The following is a 23,833-nucleotide window of genomic DNA, read 5'->3' as shown; positions in this document are numbered from 1 at the left end:
AGTTATATAAAAATAAACAACAAGCAATGTGACATTTTAGATCAAAGCAAGAGTCTGCTATAAACCTATGCAGGGAGTATCTAAATGCAACACATTACAATGCAGAGTTTCTTAGGTATCTAGTTTCTGGAATTAAATCTATACTAAATGTTTGCTATGGGCTTCCGGTGAGGTTTTTTGTGGGCTAAACACCAGCACTATATGTTAAGTATATGCATAAGGTAGTGGCGTTTCAGAAATAAGGCTCTGTATAAACTGCACTAAGGAAACCAATAATCAAGCATCTTACAATATAGAACAGAGGTCGCCCGCTCTGTAGCCCCGCAAGTGACTCAAATAAAGGCTCTTGGAGGAGAGTAAATAACTGTGACATTGTTCCTTAGCTGTCCAACATGGGGTTGAAGATATAGGGGATTTAATAAAGCTAACAATACTACCATATGTAACCTACTGTCCAGACTCATATTTCGAACTGTTACGTTGTCATGAGAGGCTGTACAAACTTGTTGTGCCATTATGAGGAGGACAGGCAAAAGACGATCTTATGGTATCCAGACTAGAGGGTTCAGGACCCGCTATGGGGAAGTACGGCTCATCCGACACCAGTCCGTGTGCAGAGGCAATCATAGAGGCGTATATGCAAAATGGGCTCCATTCTCAAATGCCCAGGGAACTGAGGCAGACAGGAGCACGAAGAGGATCCACCCGGCGACTCCATCAGGACATGCAAAAGACAGTGCGCTCCAAAGTGCTGCAGGAGCTGACCCAGCTGTGACCCATTCCTCAATGACCGTGTCTCCAGGGGATCAGGCATCCGCTCGGCAGTATCGGGTAAGTCTGCTCTGGCTGGGTGGGTACCGGCTTCTTGTGGAGGCTGAGATAGGATCTTCACAGTATTCCTCGTGAGTCCCTTCAGACTATCAGCTCTGCCCCAACAGGGAAGGGAGTCTCTATGGACAACTCCTACTAAATGTTCCATCGTGGCGGGTAGGGTCTTACCCAAATTTAGAATTAAGTTTTCTTGCTCTGCACTGGGTCTCTCTAATCTCAGATCCATTCTGAGAGAGGCGAGATGGCTGTCCATTTTTAGAGCAAGTAGATGTAAGAGGGTTTGAATATCTTCCTCCATGGTGAAGTAGAGCAGTCGTGCTGGCTGTCTGTTATTAAATCGCTGAAGTTACTCCTCCCGGCTTCTCAGAGGTGCCCCTGGATACAAAATATAAGCTCTCTACCCGGGAAGCAAGGAACCGGTGGGGGGAAGATAATAGAAAAGTTATATAGGCCGCAGCCTGCCATCTGAGTCATCTTGGATCTCCGTTTGAGGGAAAGTAGATAAAAAAGTAATCGCTTGATCACGAATCCCTTCTTTGATAATAAAAAAGACAATAGTGCAAGATGTAGGTTGTAGATGATCCAAATATTTATCATTATCAGAGAGCAACTAAAAAACACGTCTAGACATGGCTGCGGCTGAGACACGCCCCCGGACATGTTAATCTTTAGGTGGTGAGCAATGTCAAAGCTTTTAATGTCAAAGCTTCATTCCTTACTTGTGGGGAATACTGAACCTGGCCACCAGGAGGAGGCAAAGACACCTCAGCAAAAGGCTTAAATACCTCCCCCACTTCACTCATCCCCCAGTCATTCTTTGCCTTTCGTCACAGGAGGTTGGCAGAGAAGTGTCAGAAGATACAGAGTAGTTCCTTATGGAGGGTATCTACCCTTCGGAATGGGACTGGAGTTTTAAGTAGTCTTGTCAGCCTCTCAGTGAGAGCATTGACGAATGTTAGAGTCTGGAGGTGCAGGGAGAGTCTTTCTGTGAAACTATCAAGACTCGTATTAACAGCTCCTTAAGCAATCAGTGTTGACAAGTTTCACTGCCTGCTTTTTTCACTCAAGTCCATGTCAGAAGCGATGCTACAAGACTGTCAAACTTGAGAGGCTGTGTTTCTGTTCCACGTCATAGATTCCGGTAAGATCGTTTAATTTTATCGTTACACTTATGATAACGCAAGAAGACCTTTTATCTGTATGGAATCAGGGGTTAATATCTCCGTAAGGGGATTATTGAACAGGGAGGATTAATTACATAATGTAAATATTGTGTTTATGCTGTGACGTGTCAGATGAGGCTCAGGCAGATGTTGGAACATACAGGTTTTAGTTTTATTTTGACTTAGCTGCGCAGCCTGTTAGGCTTGGCGCGCTTTTAGCTGCAGCAGGGGCGGTCCTGTGTGGAGCACCACGTGACCAAGTGTGGTCACACTGATCTTTTCTTCTTCCTGACCGTGCGGTTTACTGGAGACAAAGCGGTTTCTCTGTTGGGCCTGGGTCATAGGAGGTGGTGCGTGCCCCAGCCATTGGGGGTATAAAGGTGCCATTTTTCTTTTTCTATTATCCATTTATAAGCGCATGCTTTGGAGGACTCTAATACTTAGAGGGTACTTCCTCTTTACCGAAATCCAATGCCTGTCTATATTGTGAGGAGGCCATGGTATACCCCCGGCTCAATTATGTTCCACATGCCTTGATAAAGTAATTATATCAAAGAAAGCTAATATGTTTAGTACTACTGAACCATCCACCTCTGAGGAGTCTCCGTCCCGTGAGGAGCGCACCCTTAAAGTCATCTCCTAATACACATGCAGCTTCCTGTAGCACTCCTATTCCTCCATCTGGAGGGGCCCTTTTCCCGCCAGACTTTACTGAGCAGTTACAAATGGCAGTGTCTGCGGCCTTCAGTGCTTTACCTCACCCTGCTAAGTGCAAGCGAAAGGTCAAATATTGCTATCTTTCCAAGGGGTCATCTACTAGCTTATTGGATTTATCTAATACTTCAGAGGATGCTCTTTCTGGGTTGGAATCTGCTGCCTCTAAGCCTCCAGCTGCGGAGGAACCAGATTTTAGATTTAGAATCGAGCACTTACACTTTCTGTTAAAGAAGTTTTGGCTACTTTGGAGGTTCCTGAACCTAAGTTACCTGAGGAACCCTGTATTCCTAAATTAGATAAGGTCTACGAGGACAAGGTTATACCACAGACTTTCTCAGTTCCCGTTAAGATGGCGAACATTATTAAGAATAAATGGGAAAGACTTGGCTCTTCTTTTTCCCCTTCTTCTTTTAAGAAATTGTTCCCGGTTCCGGACTCTCAACTAGAGTTGTGGGGTTCCGTACCTAAGGTGGATAACGCTCTCTCCACTCTGGCTAAGCGCACTACTATCCCGCTTGAGGATAGTTTGACGTTCAAGGAGCCCATGGATAAGAAGCTGGAAACTCTATTTGGAAAGATGTTTCAGCATACGGGATATTTATTTCAACCGGCAGCGGCTGACGCTACGGTTGCTGGAGCAGCTACCTACTGGTGCGACACTTTATCTGAGTTGATTGAGGTGGAGGGTCCCCTTGACGAGATTCAGGAAAGAATCAAGGCCTTAAGGGTAACTAATTCTTTTATTTGTGATTCAAATATGCAGATTATTCACCTGAATGCCAAGGCTTCAGCTTTTTCTGTCCTAGCCCGTAGGGCACTCTGGCTGAAGTCTTCCATTTAAGGGAAAGATTGTTTCGGTCCAGGCCTGGACTCAATCATCTCCACGGTGTCTGGAGGCAAAGGTGCCTTTTTACCGCATGATAAGAAAAACAAGCCTAAGGGCCAAGGTCCTAATTTTCCTTCCTTTCGTTCAGAAAAATCCCAACATCAGCAAACCTCTGCAAAGCCCGAGCAGTCCAAGGGAACTTGGAAGCCGACTAAGTCCTGGAATAAATCCAAGCAGAACAAGAAGCCAGCTGAGTCAAAGTCGGCATGAAGGGGCGGCCCCCGATCTGGCTCTGGATCTGGTAGAGGGCAGACTGTCACTCTTTTCAGAAGCTTGGTTTGGGGACATACAAGACCCATGGGTCCTGGAGGTCATCGCTCAGGGGTACAGGATAGGTTTCAAGTCTCATCCTCCCAGGGGCAGATTCCTCTTATCAAACCTGTCTTTAAGGCCAGAAAAAAGAGAGACCTTTCTAGGGTGCGTGAGGGATCTCTCCTTCCTGGGGGTCATTGTACCTGTACCGCCAGCAGAGAGAGGTCTGGATTACTACTCAAACCTTTTTGTGGTCCCAAAGAAGGAGGGTACTTTTCGCCCGATTCTGGACCTAAAGTGTTTAAACAAATTCCTTTCTGTCCCCTCGTTCAAGATGGAGACAATAAGGTCCATTCTTCCCTTAGTTAAGGAAGGACAGTTCATGACCACAATAGACCTGAATGATGCCTACCTTCACGTCCCTATACAAAAGGAACACGTCAAGTTCCTAAGATTTGCATTCCTGGACCAGCACTACCAGTTTATTGCTCTTCCATTTGGTCTAGCTACTGCTCCAAGAGTTTTTACGAAGGTTCTAGGGGCTTTGCTCACAGTGGCCAGAACCGGAGGTATAGCAGTAGCTCCATACTTGGACGATATTCTGGTTCAAGCACCATCTTGTCGTCTGGCAGAAGACCATTCAAAATCTCTTCTGTTTCTTCTTCAATCTCATGGATGGAAGTTAAACTTAGAAAAGAGTTCTCTTATTCCCAGTACCAGGGTAGAATTCCTTGGTACTGTAATAGATTCCATATCCATGAGGATATTTCTTACAGACCAGAGACGTTACAAGCAAGCATCCAATTGACTTGCCCTCCAGACCTCCTTAAGGACCTCTGTGGCTCAGTGTATGGAGGTAATTGGTCTCATGGTGTCCTGCATGGACATCATTCCTTTTGCCAGATTCCATCTCAGACCTCTTCAGCTGTGCATGCTGAGACAGTGGAACGGCGATCATTTGGATCTGTCTCAACAGATTTCTCTGTACAACCAGTCGAGAGAACCGCTCTCCTGGTAGCTCTGTCCAGATCACCTGTCCCAAGGGACATCCTTCTTGAGACCATCCTGGGAGATTCTAACTATGGACGTGAGTCTGACAGGATGGGGAGCTGTTTGGGGTGCCAGGAAGGCACAGGGCTTGTGGACTAAAGAGGAATCTATCCTTCCGATCAACATTTTGGAACTTAGAGCGATTTTCAATGCTCTGAAGACTTTAATATAATGTTTTTTTTATTGTTATTAAAGGTCAAAAAAAAGAATATACAGAAATAAGAAAGAAAAGGAAAAGACAAAAAATTACATAATCAATGGTACACTTATGTCATTTGGAACCAGAAAACATGAAGCAGACATACAGATAAGATATACATGAAAATAAAATCATAACCTTTTCAAATATTAGATATTTAACTTTTCTTCCTTTATCACAATAGTCATTAACACGGGATTTACCCTAACTTCATTATTATAAGCCTTAAAAAACAAAGAAAAAAAAACAAAAAAAAAAGACAAATCTTTACAGTAATAAATGATAAATTCGGGTAGTCCAGTGTAAATTTTAAGTAATTTCAACCTTTAAATTATTGAGAAAGGTGGAGCCACCTACAAATTAATTGTCAAATTCCTGACCGGCTTCAAGGAATCAGGAAAAATTTAAAAGCTAAAAACTTTTCCTTGAAATGCTCTGAAGACTTGGCCTCTTCTGGGTTCGGCCCAGTTTATCAGATTCCAATCGGACAACATAACCTCGGTGGCTTACATCAACCATCAGGGAGAAATGGAGGAGCTCCCTAGCAATGAGGGAAGTATCTCCAATTCTGGAATGGGTGGAGGCCCACAACTGCTTGCTGTCAGCGATCCACATTCCTGGTGTGGACAACTGGGAAGCGGGGAAATGGTCTCTCCATCCCGAGGTGTTTGCGAAGATTTGCAACAGATGGAGGATGCCGGAGATAGATCTGATGGCATCCCGGCTCAATTCCAGCCTACCCAGATATGGGTCGTGGTCCAGGGATCCTCAGGCGGCGCTAATAGATGCATTAGCAGTACCCTGGAGGTTCAGTCTGATCTACATTTTTCCGCCGTTGCCTCTTCTCCCTGGTGTAGTGGCCCTCATCATACAGGAGCAAGCATCAGTGATTCTAATTGCTCCATCATGGCCGCAGAGGATGTGGTTCTAGGATCTGGTGGGGATGTCCTCATCTCCTCAATGGAGGTTACCTTGTTGCAGGCATCTGCTGGGGCAAGGTCCTTTTGCTCATCAAAATCTAGATTCTCTGAGGCTGACTGCGTGGAGATTGAACACTTAGTCCTAGCCAAGAGAGGTTTCTCGGAGAGAGTTATTGATACTCTCATTCAAGCTCCTAAGCCGGTTACTCGTCACATCTATCATAAGGTGTGGAGGACCTACTTATTCTGGTGTGAAGAGCGGGTTTACAGAATTCTTTCCTTTCTCCAGGATGGTCTGGAGAAGGGCCTTTCTGCTAGCTTCCTTTAAGGGACAAATTTTGACCCTATTTGTTTTACTGCACAAGAGGCTTGCTGAGCTTCCAGATGTCCAGTTTTTTATTCAGGCTCTGACTAGAATCAGACCTGTGTTTATATCTAGTGCTCCTCTTTGGAGTTTAAATCTTGTTCTTAAGGTTTTGCAGAGGGCTCCGTTTGAGCCTATTAATGCAGTTGGCATTAAATTACTGTCTTGGAAGGTTCTTTTTCTACTGGCTATTGCCTCGGCGCGCATCTGAGTATCTGAGATGGCTGCCTTGCAATGTGAGCCGCCTTACCTAGTATTCCATGCTGATAAGGCTGTTCTTCGTACATTTTGGTCCGCCCAACAGAGACTACGGGCGGGGTCCGTGGACTCTCCTCATATTAAGAAGGATAACATAAAAATTATGCTTACCAGATAATTTCCTTTCCTTCTGTATGAGGAGAGTCCATAGCCCCCGCCCGTAGTCTCCGTTGGGCGGACCAAAATTGTTGTTTGTTCTTCTGGCAACATTTATACCCTGATATTTCTTCTACTGTTCCTTGTTCCCTCGGCAGAATGACTGCGGGATAAGGGAAGTGGGGGAGGTATTTAAGCCTTTTGCTGGGATGTCTTTTCCTCCCCCTGGTGGCCAGGTTCAGTATTTCCCACAAGTAAGGAATGAAGCCATGGACTCTCCTCATACAGAAGGAAAGGAAATTATCTGGTAAGCATAATTTATGTTTTCATAAGAAAGAATCCGTCAAAAGGAATAGTAAATCATTTGGATAAAGTGGCAATTGACATGTCCATTATGTAAAAAATTCCCCAAAGCTTTACAAAAGAAGCTGATAAAGGAAACCTCTTTACTTTACTCAGTTTTCTGAGTTTTTAAAGTCCTGGCAAGACCTATTTCTATGGAAAAAAATATTGAAATGCACTCAAAGAAAAGGAATTGCAACTAGAGGTTTAGCAAAGGTAGAATAATAATATCCATTTAAAATGTATGATAGAGTGTTCTTCTGCTGGATTAGAGTCTTTGGCACTTAAAATACAAAAAAACTCTCTTAGCAAATACCAAGCATGAAGATAAAGACAATTTCTTTCATACAGGTGGTGAGAGTTAATGATCCATTACTCCTGGGAATTACTCTTCTTTACCACTAGGAGGGGGCAAAGATTCCCAAACCCCAAGAGCTCTATAAAGATGTGCATTTGATTCTTCAGAGAGAGTGGTTCTCAGTTTATGTTGAGACCCGGGCCCCCCCTCCCATAACCTCTGCTGATATGTTTCATTACTGGTTTGGCTGTCTACTGGTTGTTTGCTGATGGATGAATTTCTATTGGTATGTACACTTTTTTTTAACATTTAGACACACTATAGCCTTATTATGGGTACTTATAGTGTGTGTATGTATGTGTATATATATATATATATATATATATATACAGAATCTTTACATTATTCCCCTTGCTGTTTGTGCGTGTCAGGTTTTTTTTTTTTTGCGTGCTTAGTTTAAATTTTGTGCGTCTGTTTCGTGTTTACCCACGTTGGGTTATCGCACATCTACATTGTTCTGTTTTTCTTTTTGGGGGGGTACTTCAGCTAGATTACACATGTCGAGTTATCACACGTAGGTCATCGCGCATGTCAGGTTTTTCACCTGCATTATCTCTGTCTGCTGTGGGTTATCTAGTACTCGGCTGTAAAGTTACCTTACCTCTGCTTTGTTTTTCAGTTCGGATTAGCACACATTGTATCTGTAAATTTTTTAAAGCTTCTTTAAGAGGGGGTAAGTTACCATTTCTGAAGAGCTTTTTTAGGGGTTATAGTTTTTTTTTATTGCGTTGCTTTGTTAAATGCTATAATTGAGGTATCTGATTCTGTCCCTTAATCTACCCTAGAAGCTGAGTCTCCTGTACACATTCCAACAATAATAAAGTGTGTTTATTGTAAAAAAAAAAAAAAAAGAGAAAAAACAGGTTTTCCTCCAGTTTATTTATGTGTCTTATGTTTGCCTATGTTATTGCAATCAGACCAATCTAATGCTGCTTCTTTGGCTATTACTGCTGATTCTGTTTGTTCTTTACAGGAGAATGCTTCTGATTCACCCAGTGTGAAAAGTTTCATTAAAACTGCTGTTTCTGAAACGTTGCCTGCTCTCCCACCTTTAAATAAGCGTTAAAGGTCAGTTCAGATTTTACCTTCTACTAGTACTATGTCCTCTGAAGTCAGTGATACTGTTGTGTCTTCAGAAGGTGAGGTTTCCTCTGGTAATGATGAGTCTTCCTTTGATGTTGAACCTGATACTTCCTATTGAACACATTTGTTCTAAGGAAGTTTTAATTATTTTAGGGGTTAAGAATTCTAAAATTTCTGAGGATAAGCCTTGTAATCATCTAAATTGAGTGTTTAAAACTGTTTCTACGCTTCCTGAATTTTTTTCTATAGCTGATTCTGTCTTTGATAAGTCTTTTAATCCCTCTTCAAAGTTTAAAAAGTTATATCCCTTACTTGCTCCCAATGTTAAATTATGGGAAACTGTTCCCAAGGTTGATGGTGTTATTTCACTCTAGCTAAATGTACTACTATTCCTTTGGAAGACATTACTTCTTTTAACCCTTTGAGTGCTAATGACGGCTCTGAGCTGTCACAGAGTTTCTCACTCTGGTGCTAATGACGGCTCAGAGCCGTCATGAGCACTCTCCCACCTTGAGGGAGATCTGGGGGCTCCTTACTGCTCCTACCCCGGCGATCTTGCCTGTAGAGTGACAGGCATCGCCGGGGCTTCACATGATGCGCAGTGACGTCACGCGCAATTACGTGATGACGTCACCGCACAACTTTATTTATACTTAACAATGTTAAGTATAGTTGGAGGGGGCATGCTGCTTAGAAGCCTGTATCTCAGGCATCTAAGCAGCTACAGACCCCCAAGACCCATGGTTGGAAAGGTAATCGATTAACCTTTCCAACAGTGTAAGTCTTGAAGAAGAAAAAAAAAGTTTAAAAAAATGTTTTCGAAAATAAAAAAAATAAAAAAAAATATTAGCAGCCAAAGGGTTAAAGTCCTTTTAGATTAGAGTCTTTTCATAGAAGGGGCTTTTTACAAGGATGGTATTTGCTTAGGCCTGCTATTTATATTGCTGATGTAGCTGCTGCTTTATCCTTACTGGTTATATAATCTTTTGAGAGCAGTGTTCTATTAGATTTGTTCATAGACCCCAATTCTTTTATTTGTGTTGTTGTATTTGATATTATGAAGATCAATAGCAAAAGCCTTGGCAGTCCTTTCTAGGAGAGCTGTGTGACTTAATCCTGGTCTGCGGACATGGTGTCAAATTTCAGATTATTGTCTGTTTCTTTTAAGGGAAAGAAACTATTTGGTTCTGATTTAGATTCTATATCTACTATTACTAGTGGTGAGGGAGTTTTTCTTCCTGAAGACATGAAGTCTAGAGGGAGATCCAACACATCTAATCGCTTTTGTTCCTTTCGTCAGAATAAGGAACAAAAGGTTGATTCCTCTGCTCAGAAGCAAGGCATCTGGAACAGGTCAAAGCATTCCAACAAATCTATCCCTACTACCAAATCTGCATGAAGGTGCGGCTACCAATCAAGAGGATCTGGTATGGGGCAGGTTAAACCTATTTCCGGAGGCTTGGTTTCAGATCTCTGGGTTCTGAATATAGTTTTCTAGGGTTATCGGATAGGTGTCAGAAAAAGACCTCCTTGAGGAAGGTTTTTTTCTGGCCAATTTTCCAAGGAATCCTGTAAAGGTTTTTTCCAGTCAGTTTCAGATCTGGAAACTATGGGAGTGATTGTTCTGGTTCCTTTACAGGATTAGGGAATGGGATTTTATTCAAATTTCTTCATTGTTCAAAAAATAAAGGTACTTTCAGACCAGTCCTGGATTTGAAAGCTTTAAACAAATTTGTAAGAATTCCTTCTTTCAAAATGGAAACTATTTAAACTATTCTGCCATTTGTTCAGCAAGGTCATTTTATGACCACAATAGATTTAAAGGATACTTATCTTTATGTTCCAGTACCCAGGAAACATTACCGGTTTCTGAGGTGTGCCTTTCTAGACCAGCATTTTCAGTTTGTTGCTCTACCATTTGACCTGGCTACAGCTCCAAGAATATTCACAACGGTTCTGGGTGCCCTATTGTATGTGATCAGAACTCAGCATATTGCAGTGTTTCCTTTAGCAGAATCTCACATCAACCAACTGTTGGTGTTTGTTCAACAAAATGGTTGAAGGATCACTTTTCCAGAGTTCTTTAATTCCTCAAACAAAGGTAACTTTTTGAGGAATTCAAATAGATCTGGTCTTCATGAGTCTTTCTCAAACAAAGTAGAGAAGGTTAAAATTGGTGTCCGCTTGTTTGAACTTTCAGTCTTTCTCTCTCCCCTCATTTTCTCTTTATATGGAAGTTCTAGGCCTTATGATTACAGCTTCAGATGCAATTCCGTTTGTTTTCTCATGAGAATTCATCAGCTTTGTATGCTTCACCAATGGTGCAGGGATCATACTCAGCTGTCTCAAAGGATATTTTGGGATACCAGTACAAGTCAGTCTGTGTCTTGGTGGCTGGATCATCTATCTATCTATTGGGTTCTTGTAAAGCACGGCTATTCTTCCGTAAGGGTCTCAAGGCGCTGAGGGTTGCAGTTCAGTCGAAGAGCCAGGTCTTGAGGTCCTTTCTGAACTTAGTTAGGGCGGTAGCTTGTCTGAGGTGCAGCAGGAGGGTGTTCCAAGTCTTGGCTGCCAGGTGAGAGAAGGATCTGCCTCCCGCTGTGGTTTTCCTGATGCGGGGGATGACTGTGGGGGTGTAGAAGGTAACGCGGTGATTCAAGTATTCGGGACCGATGTTGTGGAGGGCCTTGAATGCGTGGGTGAGAAGCTTGAAGGTTATTCTTTTGTTGATGGGGAGCCAGTGCAGGTCCCGCAGGTGTTTGGTGATGTGGCAATGACGAGGGATGTCGAGGATTAGTCTGGCCGAGGCGTTCTGGATGCGCTGTAGTCTCTTTTGCAGCTTGATGGTGGTGCCGGCGTAAAGTGCGTTACCATAGTCCAGTCGGATGGTGACGAGGGCGTGAGTGACAGTCTTCCTGGTCTCGGTTGCAATCCATTTGAAGATCTTTCTCAGCAGGTGAAGTGTGTGGAAGCATGCAGAAGAGACGGCGTTGATTTTCCGGTCCATGGAGAGCGATGAGTCCAGGATGACGCCTAGATTTCGTGCATGGTCGGTGAGGGTTGGAGGGTGTCCGAGGGCTGTGGGCCACCAGGGGTTATTCCAAGCGGATGTGGTGGGACCGAGGAGGAGGACTTCGGTATTGTTTGCGTTCAGCTTTAGGCAGTTGTAGCTCATCCAGGTGGCGACTGCTGTCAGCCCTTCGTGGACGTTTCTCTTGGCGGTGGTGGGGTCACTGGTGAGTGAGATGATTAGCTGGGTGCCATGTTGGGACTGAGGGTGGTGTTGGGACTGACCTGGATCTTGAAGTGTAGGGGTTCCAAGCCTGGTGAGTGGTAGTCGGAGCTGGTTGTGACATGGAGGGAGTGTTTGTGGACGATGGCGATGCCTCCTCCCGGTCGGTTGCTGCGGTCCTTGTGCGAGATCTTGTATCCGTTGGTGATGGCGATGTCAGGCATTGATGTGGGGTTCAGCCAGGTTTCGGTGAGGAAGGCAACATCTGGGGAGGTGGAGTTGAGCAGTTTCCAGATTTGAACGGCGTGCTTGCGGACGCAGCAGGTGGCGACTGCTGTCAGCGCTTCGTGGACATTTCTCTTGGCGGTGGTGGGGTCACTGGTGAGTGAGATGATTAGCTGGGTGTCGTCTGCGTAGGAGACGATGTTGAGGTTGTGTCATCGGGCGATGGCGGCGAGAGGGGCCATGTAGATGTTGAATAGGGTGGGGCTCAACGAAGAGCCTTGGGGTACACCGCAGCTGATTTCTGTGGGCTTGGAGGTGAAGGGTGGGAGTCTAACTTTCTGGGTTCTGCCGGTGAGGAAGTAGGTGATCCATTCCAGGGCTTTGTCGTGTATGCCGGCATTGTGTAGTCGGTTGCGGAGGGTGGGGTGGGAGACAGTGTCGAATGCTGCTGAGAGGTCTAGGAGAATGAGGGCGGCGGTCTCTCTTCGGTCGAGTAGGACAAGGATGTCGTCTTTGGCGGCGAGGAGGACGGTCTCGGTGCTGTGGTTGCTCCTGAAACCGGATTTGGAGGGGTCCAGGGTGTGGTTGGCCTCGATGTAGTCAACGAGTTGCGCGTTGATGGACTTCTCGATGACTTTGGCCGAGAGGAGCAGAGAGATTGGGCGGTAGTTCTTCGGATCATTGGGGTCAGCCGTTGGTTTCTTTCAGTAGGGGCTTTAATTCTGCGTGCTTCCAATCATCCGGGAAGGTGCCGGTTTCGATGGAGCAGTTGATGGTGCTGCAGAGCTCGGAGGCGATGGTGTCACCCGCTTTGTTGAAAATGTGATGCTGGCATGGGTCCGAGGGTGCTCCAGAGTGGATCGATCTCATGATTCTGATGGTGTCCTCTGTGGTGAGGGGGCTCCAGATGGTCCGTGGGGGGTAGGCGGTGGTGTATTTGGGTGAGGTATCGGTGGGAGTTGGTGTGTAGGCGGTGGTGGGTGAGTTCTGGGGCGCGAAGCTGTCATAGATGTCGACGATCTTGTGGTGGAATTACATTTTGAGGTTATCGCAGAGGTCCTGGGAGGGTGGGATGTCGTTGGTGTCGCTGTTGGGATTGGAGAATTCCTTGATGACTGTGAATAGCTTCTTGCTGTTGTGGACCTTGGCATTGATTCTATCTTGGATGGCTGTCTTCTTGGTGGTTTTGATGAGGTGGTGGTGGGTAATGATGGCTTCTTTGTAGGCTGTTTTATTTGAAGGGGTCTTGCTGGATCTCCAGGTCCTTTCCAATCGCCTGAAGTGGTGTTTGGAGTGCTGGAGGGCAGGGGTGAACCAACTAGCCTTGTTGGTGGGCTGGTGGTTGGACGGTTTCTTGAGAGGCGCGAGGGTGTTGGCGCAGTCTGTGAGCCAGTGGTGGAGGTTGCGAGCGGAGGAGTTGGCATCTGTGGAGGTAGCTGGGGGGCACTTGTTCAGGGTGGAGTGCAGTTGGTCTTCGGTGCTGTTGTTCCAGTTTTTGCAGGGGTGGGTGGTGCTGCCGGAGGTGTGTGGTGGGTTTGTCGAAGGAAAAGTGTATGCAATGGTGGTCGGTCCAATGGAGTTTGGTGATGTGGTTGACTGAGATGTGGTTGCCTGCACAGAAGATAGGGTTGAGGGTGTGTCCGGCTAAGTGGGTTGGGGAGTTGACGAGTTACTTTAGTCCAATGGTTCCAAGGTTTTCTAAGAGGTTGGTGGTGTTGTGGTCGTTGGGGTTGTCTAGGTGGAGGTTGAGGTCACCGAGGAGGATGTAGTCTGTTGAGGGGAGGGCATGTGGTGGGATGAGGTCTGTGATGGAGTCGCAGAAGGCAGGATGAGGTCCGGGAGATCTGTAGATGAGGGTGCCACGGAGGGTGGTGTTGGGACTGACCTGGATCTTGAAGTGTAGGTGTTCCAAGCCTGGTGAGTGGTAGTCGGAGCTGGTTGTGACATGGAGGAAGTGTTTGTGGACGATGGTCCTTGTGCGAGATCTTGTATCCGTCGGGGATGGCGATGTCAGGCATTGATGTGGGCTTCAGCCAGGTTTCGGTGAGGAAGGCAACATCTGGGGAGGTGGAGTTGAGCAGGTTCCAGATTTGGACGGCGTGCTTGCAGACGGAGCGGGTGTTGAGGAGGATGCAGTTGAGGTGGTTGCGGTTGTTTTTGCGTGAGGTGACTGGCAGGTTAGTGGTTCGGAGGGAGGAGAAGGCGCGTGAGGTGACTGGCAGGTTAGTGGTTCGGAGGGAGGAGAAGGCGCAGTTGCGGCAGGTGAAGGGTCCTATGGTGTTCGTCGGGGAATGCGAGGTGGCAGGCAGATGATCTACCGGTGTTGAGATGGAGGAGGGTGCTGTCTTCATAGTGGCGGTGGTTGTAGGAGCCAGGGTTAGTGACACTAAACGCAGTCCAGGAGCTGACGGGCTTGCCTTTGGAGTGCGGTTGCACAGCAACCTCCATTAAATAGGTGCTGGGAGGCGGGGGGCAGGGCAGTGGCTGTAGAAAGAAAGTTAACAAAAAAAGTTACCTGTGCTGTGCTGGGAGGAGGGGGGCAGGGCTGTGGCATGGGAGAGACAAGCAGGAAGGAGAGCAGGCTGGAAGGAGCTGCAGTCTCCATCAGTTCATTATTCAGGGAGCTTCCTTTGCTTGTCCTACCTGGACTGTAATCACTACAGATGCAAGTCTTTCAGCTGTTTGGGGGTCTCTGAGAGCACAGGGAGTTTGGGATCCTTGGGAGGCGAGGTTGCCAATAAATATTCTAGAACGCCATGCTATTTTCAGGGCTCTCCGGTATTTGGCCCCTGTTAAAAAGGGAGTCTCATCTCTTTTTCCAAACGGACACTGTCACTGCATTGGCCTATGCCAACCATCAGGGGGGAACTCACAGGTCCCTAGCCATGAGGGAGTTATCTGGAATACTCTCATGGGCGGAAATCAATTCCTGTCTAATCTCTGTGATTCATATTCCAGAAGTGATCAACTGGGAAGCAGACTTTCTCAGTCGCCAATCTCTACATCCAGGGGAATTGTCTGTATACTAGGATGTGTTTAATCAGATTGTGGGGTTTTGGGGTCTCCCAGAGATAGAACTGATGGCTTCTCGTTTTAACAACAAACTTCCCAGGTACTTTGCGAGGTCCAGGGACCCTCAAGCAAAGTTTGTGGATGCTCTAGTTGCAATATGCCACTAGGCCAAGATGCATAAATCCAACCCTTTCTGTAGAAAGAGGAAGTATGTAATCAACTGTAACTTAAAGTAAGGCAGTATTATAAATCCAGGACTTATGGAATAAAGTAGGGGAGAGCACATAAATATTAACATAGTAAAATATAAATAAATATAAATTCCCTAGATTCAATAACTAAGGAAAAAAATAACCCCTTTAGAATCTCATCTTTTAATAATAGTGTAGCTAAGCAGATAAAGATGGCCGCAGCTATGAGATGAAGAAGCAGGAAGAGAGGAAATTAGCACAGAGGAAAAAAATGAAATGTTAAAGTTCTGAAACATTGCACTATTTCCCCATATTTAACCTAAGAAAACTGGGCTTAATACCCAGATAAAAAATAGTGTGGCTCTGAACACGAACCTAGGATAGAAATAAACTCAGCCCACTACTAGGAGTAACGGAATAAAAGTAATAATGCGGGCGCTGTAAGAAAATCTGTAGTAATAATGGTCTTTGGTTAATGTATTCATATATGTTACCTTAATAAGATGTACGTGAAGGTGTACCTACTAATAGCCTGTGAGCGTACATACCACTTACCTAAGTAGCACCGACTAATGCTTGGAGCATAGAGCCCATCCAGTGCTGTGCAGATAACAACAGAGGATTTCTGACAGGAGTATGACGATCAAACAGGGAGAGGCTATGGGACAAGTCTCCATGACACCTGTGGTAAGCTGACCCATCAGGAGGAGGCTAAGGGAGAAGTTTCCAAGACACCTGCGGCAGATTTGTGACTATCTCGCAAAGGCTGTTATTCTGTGACTGCCCAGTGTTCCGTGTTTTCCTCTCTTCTGTTCCTGGTACTGTGAGGAGAAATTGGGTCTCACATAGATCTGAGAACCCCATTTCAATGAAGAATTTGCAGCACCTCTATTCTTCACCTTCCTCCTGTTTGAGGCAAAGATTAAGACTTGGAACCCAGAGAGGTGAGACTGATTATAAGCTTTTGAAATAATGGAAATCTTTGCCTACCCCTAATGGCCAGCAGGTGAATCCATGGCTTATGGACTCTGTCCTCTCTGGTCTGCCCAGCTGCCGCCTAGCTTCTTTACAATCCATAATGAATGCCTCTGCCACACTCATCTTCCTTACACGTCACTCTTCATCTGCTGCACCTCTCTGCCAATCCCTTCACTGGCTTCCTCTTGTCTCCAGGATTAAACACAAAATTCTCACTCTGACCTACAAAGCCCTCAACTGTACTACTCCCCCCTATATCTCAGACCTTGTCTCCAGATACTCTCCCTCCCGTCCCCTTCGCTCTGTTCATGACCTCCTACTCTCCTCCTTTCTTTTTGCCTCCTCACACTCCCGTTTGCAGGACTTCTCCAGACTGGCTCCCATCCTGTGGAACTCTCTGCCTCGCTCTACAAGACTCTCCCCTAGTTTTGAAAGCTTTAAGCGCTCCCTAAAGACTCTACTGTTCAGGGATGCATACAACCTACACTAACCTTTTCTTTATACCAATTTCTCTCCTCTACTGCTATCCCTTTGAACCCCCTTAGCATGTAAGCCTAAAAGCCCAGCTGTTTGTAGATCACCTTCTTAAGAGCTGACTACAACAGTGCGTCTCTTGGCATGGCCCTCTACCCGTTTGATCCTTATAAATGTTTTGTTGTATTCCGCCTATGTTTATAGCACTGCGGAATCTGTTGGCGCTCTACAAATAACCGATAATAATAATGGACTCTCACCACCTTATGATAGAAATAGTGTGTGTGTGTAATCTTGCTCGAGTCTAGACAACTGTGCCTAGTATATTAAATTTATTTTCACTAACATAACTTGCAGTGGCTCAGTCAATGGACATATTTATTCTCAAACAAGATTATATTTAAAATTTGACCTGAGTGTAGGGGTAGAGACCCATCAAACTGTTTTTTTCATTTATGCATATTATATATCCACAATTACAAAAAAGGTAGAAAATGCTTTTAGTAAAAGTTATTACTGTTTCAGTGTGATACACACATATTCTACATGTAAACAGAGCATCAGGATTTAAACACCATGCCTGCTCAGAGAGCTGGGGAGGGGGGTGTATTGTGTCAGTGAAGACTTAGTTTGTGTCATAAAAGCTACCACTGACTCTCTGAGAATGTGGGTTTTTGAATGCTGGTGCATGTTGCACTCAAAGCATATGTGTGTATGCCGCTAAAAAAAATATTCACTTTTACTAGAAGCATTTTTGGTAATGGAAGTATATTACATAAATAGTTTCACTCAAAATTGAAATGCAGCCATGCTCATTTCAATGTTACCCTTTCTATCCATTTAAACACTGCATTGCAAAAAATTATTATAAAAATAAACATTTTTAAAATCAATTCAATCTCGGCTAGATTACAAGTGTTGCGGTACGGCTTTTAGTGCTGAAAAAATGGCCATTACAGCATAATGGCCATGAAAGCTTATTGCGAGTCGTGTGGGTATAGATATGCTGCAAGCATTTTAGCCTGTAACGCAACGTCCATTCCGCACTCAAAAAAATTGCGTTTTTGTGTGGGATTTTCATAGCGCCGGTATTACAGGTTGTGAGGTCCGGCTAAAATGCTTGCGTTACAGCCTGTACAGACACAATACATACCGCCATCCGTTACAAAGTAAACTAACACCCATTGCCCTAAGTTAAATGGCTCTTTTACCTGTAAAAAAATACAAAGTCCCCCCAACAGTAAAACCTACCACCCAACCAACCCCCCAAAATAAAAAACCTAACTCTAAAAAAAAAAACTAAGCTACCCATTGCCCCCAATGGGGCATTTGTATGGGCATTGACCTTAAAGGGGCATTTAGCTCTTTTACAAAAGCCCAAAGCCCTAATCTAAAAAAAATAAAAAAAAAAAAACACCCAAAAAAATGGGAAAAAAATAACACTAACCCCAGAATATCTACTCACGGTTCCTAAAGTCCAGACATCCATCTTCATCCAGGCGGGGAGAAGTCTTTATTCAGGCGGCGACACCTTCATCCATCTCGGGAACGTCTTCTATCTTCATCCTGACGGCACGGATACGGTCACCGCCCTTACACTGAAGTTGAATGCAAGGAAGCCAATCCCATCCTGCGCGGAGCGTCCTCTTCATACGGTCACCGCCTTACACTGATGCTGAATGCAAGTTAGCTGTTTCAAAATAGTGAACCTTGCATTTCTATTGGCTGATTTGATTCTTCAAATTCAAATCAGCCAATAGGATGAGAGCTTCTGAAATCCTATTGGCTGTTCAAAACAGCCAATAGGTTGAGAGCTACTGAACTTTTAACTTGGGGCAATGCCCTACAAAAGGCCCTTTTAAGGGCTATTGGTAGTTTATTGTAAGCTAGGGGGTGTTTTTTATTTTGGGGGGGGGGCTTTTTATTTTTATAGGGCTATTAGATTAGGTGTAATTGTTTTTATTTTTTATAATTTTGTTTATTAATTTTTTGTAAGCTTAGTGTTTTTTATTTTTCGTAATTTAGTGTTTGTTATTGTTTGTAATTTTAGATTTTTTTATTTTTTTTCGTAGTGTTAGGTTTTTTTTAAATTTGTAGTTTAAAACTTTAAGTGGTAGTATTTTTTTACTTTATTAGAATAGTTATGTTAGGTTAATTTATAGTTTAATGTTAGGTTTATTTTTATTTCACAGGTAAGTTTTCATTTATTTAAATATAGTTATATTGTAATTTTAATTTAAAGTTAGGGGGTGTTAGATTTCGGGGATAGTTTTATTTTAGTGTTTTGCGAAGTGGGGGCGGCGGTTTAGGAGTTTATAGGTTTATTTAGTGGCGGCAATGTGGAAAGCCGGAGGTTTAGGGGTTAATAGGTTTATTTAGTGTCAGCGATGTGGGAGGCTGGAGGTTTAGGGGTTAATAGGTTTATTTTGTGGCGGTGATGGGGGAGGCCAGAGGTTTAGGGGTTAATAGGTTTATTTTGTGGCGGCAATGTGGGAGGCCGGAGGTTTAGGGGTTAATAACTTTATTATAGTGTCAGCGATGTCGGTGAGCGGCGGATTAGGGGTTAATAGCTTTTATTAGTGTCGGGGAGCGACAGAATAGGGGTTAATCACTTTATTATAGTGTCGGGGAGCAGTGGGATAGGGGTTAATAACTTTATTATAGTGTTGGCAATGTCGGGAGCGGCGGATTAGGGGTGTTTAGACTTGGGGTTTATGTTAGGGTGTTTAAACGTAACTTTTTTTTCCCCCATAGACATCAATGGGGCTGCGTTACGGATATTTTTTATTCCGCACTTCAGGTGTTTTTCTAACACTCTCTCCACATTGATGTCTATGGGGGAAAGCGTGCACGAACACGTCAAATCAGCCCTTGGATTTTGTGCGGTATGGAGCTTAACGACACCATATCGCACATCACAAGGACGTTTTCAGTAACTCATAATGGCAGCACTATGGAGAGTGAAATAACGCAACTTTTTTGGCGTTAGTTTCGCACCCTGTTAGCGTCTAAATGTTTTGGGGGTTTGTTTTGGGGGACACAATGGGTTGGAGTCTAGCCTTTTGACTTTATCCATAGTATGTCTTTACTTAAAACCTTTCACTAAAGCTTTATAATTTGTAAATTATTTAGTGAATGAGCGCCATAGAAAATGTAGTCCATTAATTTAGATCATTTCAATATATGTTTTTAAAGACATCACTTTTCTGTTGTTGAAACTAAAAATATGATCACAATATACAAAATTAGAACATTGTATTAATGATTCTTTGTATTAAATTATTTTAGGATTGGTTTGATGATGTCTCTACAGAAGTCTTCAAAAGCAAACAAGACAAAAATACAATTAAGAAAATATGTAAAGAACTGTCTGCAAATTTGTGGAGCCAAAGAGGCGCTTTTATTGGAGGCTTTAGAAGGAAATTTGCTGAGGTAAACATATATTAGTATGTTCACTTTACTTTTTACAGATATATATATTATGTACATGAGACTATATTATACAAAGGACTAATCATCGTACCAGTGAGTCAACAGTTATTAATATAATATATATGTTTACCAATTATTATTATTTTTTTAGCCAAGGAGCATTACAAATTATTTTCCAATCAAAGACACTAGCTAAGTTGCATTTTATTGCAGTAGTTTCAGTAGAGAAATATTAATGCTTTATTCAAATTCTCACATTCACAGAGAGAGAGGAACTAGTAATCACAGCAAACAGGAGAAACAGATAACTTTTTTTACCATATTTTCTGATTTCTTGAAACAGCAGCGTATTAATAAAACTTCACTTTATTTTTGCAATATTAAAACGTCCATGGTAAAGTCCACAGCAAAAAACTCAGAAGAAAAACAGTTTACGTGTTTTGGCTGGACACCATACTCATAACTGCGGAAAGCAAAACATATCCTCTTTAAAATAGGTTGAACTTTCCATCAATTGGTAGTGACTTAGCTACTTGTATGTCAATTTTTTTTATGCCCAGGTTCATATAGAGTTGTGGCTTAAGACATGTTTGATATATAATTGCTAAAACATATCCTCTCAGTCATTCTTCCTTGAAGTGACAGTTCTGTGAAGTTAAAAAATGTCATCTTTTATTAAAGATGTTACAGCTAGCAAGTATTTTTTTCTTCTTTAAGAGGTTTACAACAAGCCTACAGCCTACAGCTGGTACCTCACAGCATTTTTGTGCTTCAATGTCAGTGCTGTTAAGCCCACTATAAAGGTTAAATCCAAATCTTCTGAGAAGGTAACTAAAGTGAAACCCAAGGAAAAGATGTTACTTCTAGTATGTAGATACTATTTCAGCTACCATGTTTAGACCCCCTAAGTAAACAATACACCACTTCCTCCAAGATCCTTCCTTTCTTCTGTTAAGTGTGATCAGTCCACGGGTCATCATTACTTCTGGGATATTACTCCTCCCCAACAGGAAGTGCAAGAGGATTCACCCAGCAGAGCTGCATATAGCTCCTCCCCTCTACGTCACTCCCAGTCATTCTCTTGCACCCAACGACTAGATAGGATGTGTGAGAGGACTATGGTGATTATACTTAGTTTTATATCTTCAATCAAAAGTTTGTTATTTTAAAATAGCACCGGAGTGTGTTATTATCTCTCTGGCAGAGTTTGAAGAAGAATCTACCAGAGTTTTTGTTATGATTTTAGCCGGAGTAGTTAAGATCATATTGCTGTTTCTCGGCCATCTGAGGAGAGGTAAACTTCAGATCAGGGGACAGCGGGCAGATGAATCTGCATAGAGGTATGTAGCAGTTTTTATTTTCTGACAATGGAATTGATGAGAAAATCCTGCCATACCGATATAATGTCATGTATGTATACTTTACACTTCAGTATTCTGGGGAATGGTACTTCACTAGAATTACACTGTAAGAAATACATAAAGCTGTTTAATAACTAGAGATTATGTTTAACGTTTTTGCTGGAATGTAAAATCGTTTTCATTTGCTGAGGTACTGAGTGAATAAATGTTTGGGCACTATTTTTCCACTTGGCAGTTGCTTAATCTGTTTTCTGACAGTTTCTGTTCTCCCTCACTGCTGTGTGTGAGGGGGAGGGGCCGTTTTTTGGCGCTTTTACTATGCATCAAATATTTCAGTCAGCAACTCATTGTATTCCCTGCATGATCCGGTTCATCTCTACAGAGCTCAGGGGTCTTCAAAACTTATTTTGAGGGAGGTAATTTCTCTCAGCAGAGCTGTGAGAATTATAGTTTGACTGAGATAAAAAACGTTTATTCTGTAATTTGTTTCCTGCTTTCAGAATTTGTTATCTTTGCTAATGGGATTAAACCTTTGCTAAAGTTGTGTTGTTTACAAGGATTGAGGCTATAACTGTTTCAATTTATTAATTTTAAACTGTCATAGATCTTCTGTGCTTCTTAAAGGCACAGTACGTTTTAATATTATTCTAATTGAATTGTATTTCCAAGTTGCAAGTTTATTTGCTAGTGTGTTAAACATGTCTGATTCAGAGGATGATACCTGTGTCATTTGTTGCAATGCCAAAGTGGAGCCCAATAGAAATTTATGTACTAACTGTATTGATGCTACTTTAAATAAAAATCAATCTGTACAAATTGAACAAATTTCACCAAACAACGAGGGGAGAGTTATGCCGACTAACTCGCCTCACGTGTCAGTACCTACATCTCCCGCTCAGAGGGAGGTGCGTGATATTGTAGCGCCGAGTACATCTGGGCGGCCATTACAAATCACATTACAGGATATGGCTACTGTTATGACTGAGGTTTTGGCTAAATTACCAGAACTAAGAGGTAAGCTTGATCACTCTGGGGTGAGAACAGAGTGCGCTGATAATATTAGGGCCATGTCAGACACTGCGTCACAGGTGGCAGAACATGAGGACGGAGAACTTCATTCTGTGGGTGACGGTTCTGATCCAAACAGACTGGATTCAGATATTTCAAATTTTAAATTTAAACTGGAAAACCTCCGTGTATTACTAGGGGAGGTGTTAGCGGCTCTGAATGATTGTAACACAGTTGCAATACCAGAGAAAATGTGTAGGTTGGATAAATATTTTGCGGTACCGACGAGTACTGAGGTTTTTCCTATACCTAAGAGACTTACTGAAATTGTTACTAAGGAGTGGGATAGACCCGGTGTGCCGTTCTCACCCCCTCCGATATTTAGAAAAATGTTTCCAATAGACGCCACCACAAGGGACTTATGGCAAACGGTCCCTAAGGTGGAGGGAGCAGTTTCTACCTTAGCTAAGCGTACCACTATCCCGGTGGAGGATAGCTGTGCTTTTTCAGATCCAATGGATAAAAAGTTAGAGGGTTACCTTAAGAAAATGTTTGTTCAACAAGGTTTTATATTGCAACCCCTTGCATGCATTGCGCCGATCACGGCTGCAGCGGCATTCTGGATTGAGTCTCTGGAAGAGAACATTGGTTCAGCTACTCTGGACGACATTACGGACAGGCTTAGAGTCCTTAAACTAGCTAATTCATTCATTTCGGAGGCCGTAGTACATCTTACTAAACTTACGGCGAAGAATTCAGGATTCGCCATTCAGGCACGCAGGGCGCTGTGGCTAAAATCCTGGTCAGCTGATGTTACTTCTAAGTCTAAATTGCTTAATATACCTTTCAAAGGGCAGACCTTATTCGGGCCCGGGTTGAAAGAGATTATCGCTGACATTACAGGAGGTAAAGGCCATGCCCTGCCTCAGGACAAAGCCAAAGCCAAGACTAGACAGTCTAATTTTCGTTCCTTTCGTAATTTCAAAGCAGGAGCAGCATCAACTTCCTCTGCACCAAAACAGGAAGGAGCTGTTGCTCGCTACAGACAAGGCTGGAAACCTAACCAGTCCTGGAACAAGGGCAAGCAGACTAGGAAACCTGCTGCTGCCCCTAAAACAGCATGAATTGAGGGCCCCCGATCCGGGATCGGATCTAGTGGGGGGCAGACTTTCTCTCTTCGCCCAGGCTTGGGCAAGAGATGTTCAGGATCCCTGGGCGCTAGAGATAATATCTCAGGGATACCTTCTGGACTTCAAATACTCTCCTCCAAGAGAGAGATTTCATCTGTCAAGATTGTCAACAATCCAGACAAAGAAAGAGGCGTTTCTACGCTGCGTACAAGAGCTCTTGTTAATGGGAGTAATCCATCCAGTTCCACGATCAGAACAGGGACAGGGGTTT

General features: G+C 43.5%; 1 protein-coding gene across 1 annotated transcript in view; it reads left to right on the top strand.

Annotated features, from left to right (window-relative positions):
* Window positions 1–23,833, top strand: part of PRKDC (protein kinase, DNA-activated, catalytic subunit) — a 2,064,551-nt gene that overhangs the window by 1,793,532 nt on the left and 247,186 nt on the right. The window contains 1 exon segment of the mRNA XM_053715028.1: window positions 19,920–20,063. Coding sequence (XP_053571003.1) covers window positions 19,920–20,063 — 144 coding nt within the window.

Source organism: Bombina bombina, chromosome 5 (genome assembly GCF_027579735.1).
Source record: "Bombina bombina isolate aBomBom1 chromosome 5, aBomBom1.pri, whole genome shotgun sequence".
In the NCBI taxonomy this organism is placed as follows: domain Eukaryota; kingdom Metazoa; phylum Chordata; class Amphibia; order Anura; family Bombinatoridae; genus Bombina; species Bombina bombina.
This window is presented reverse-complemented; position numbering and strand designations above follow the sequence as displayed.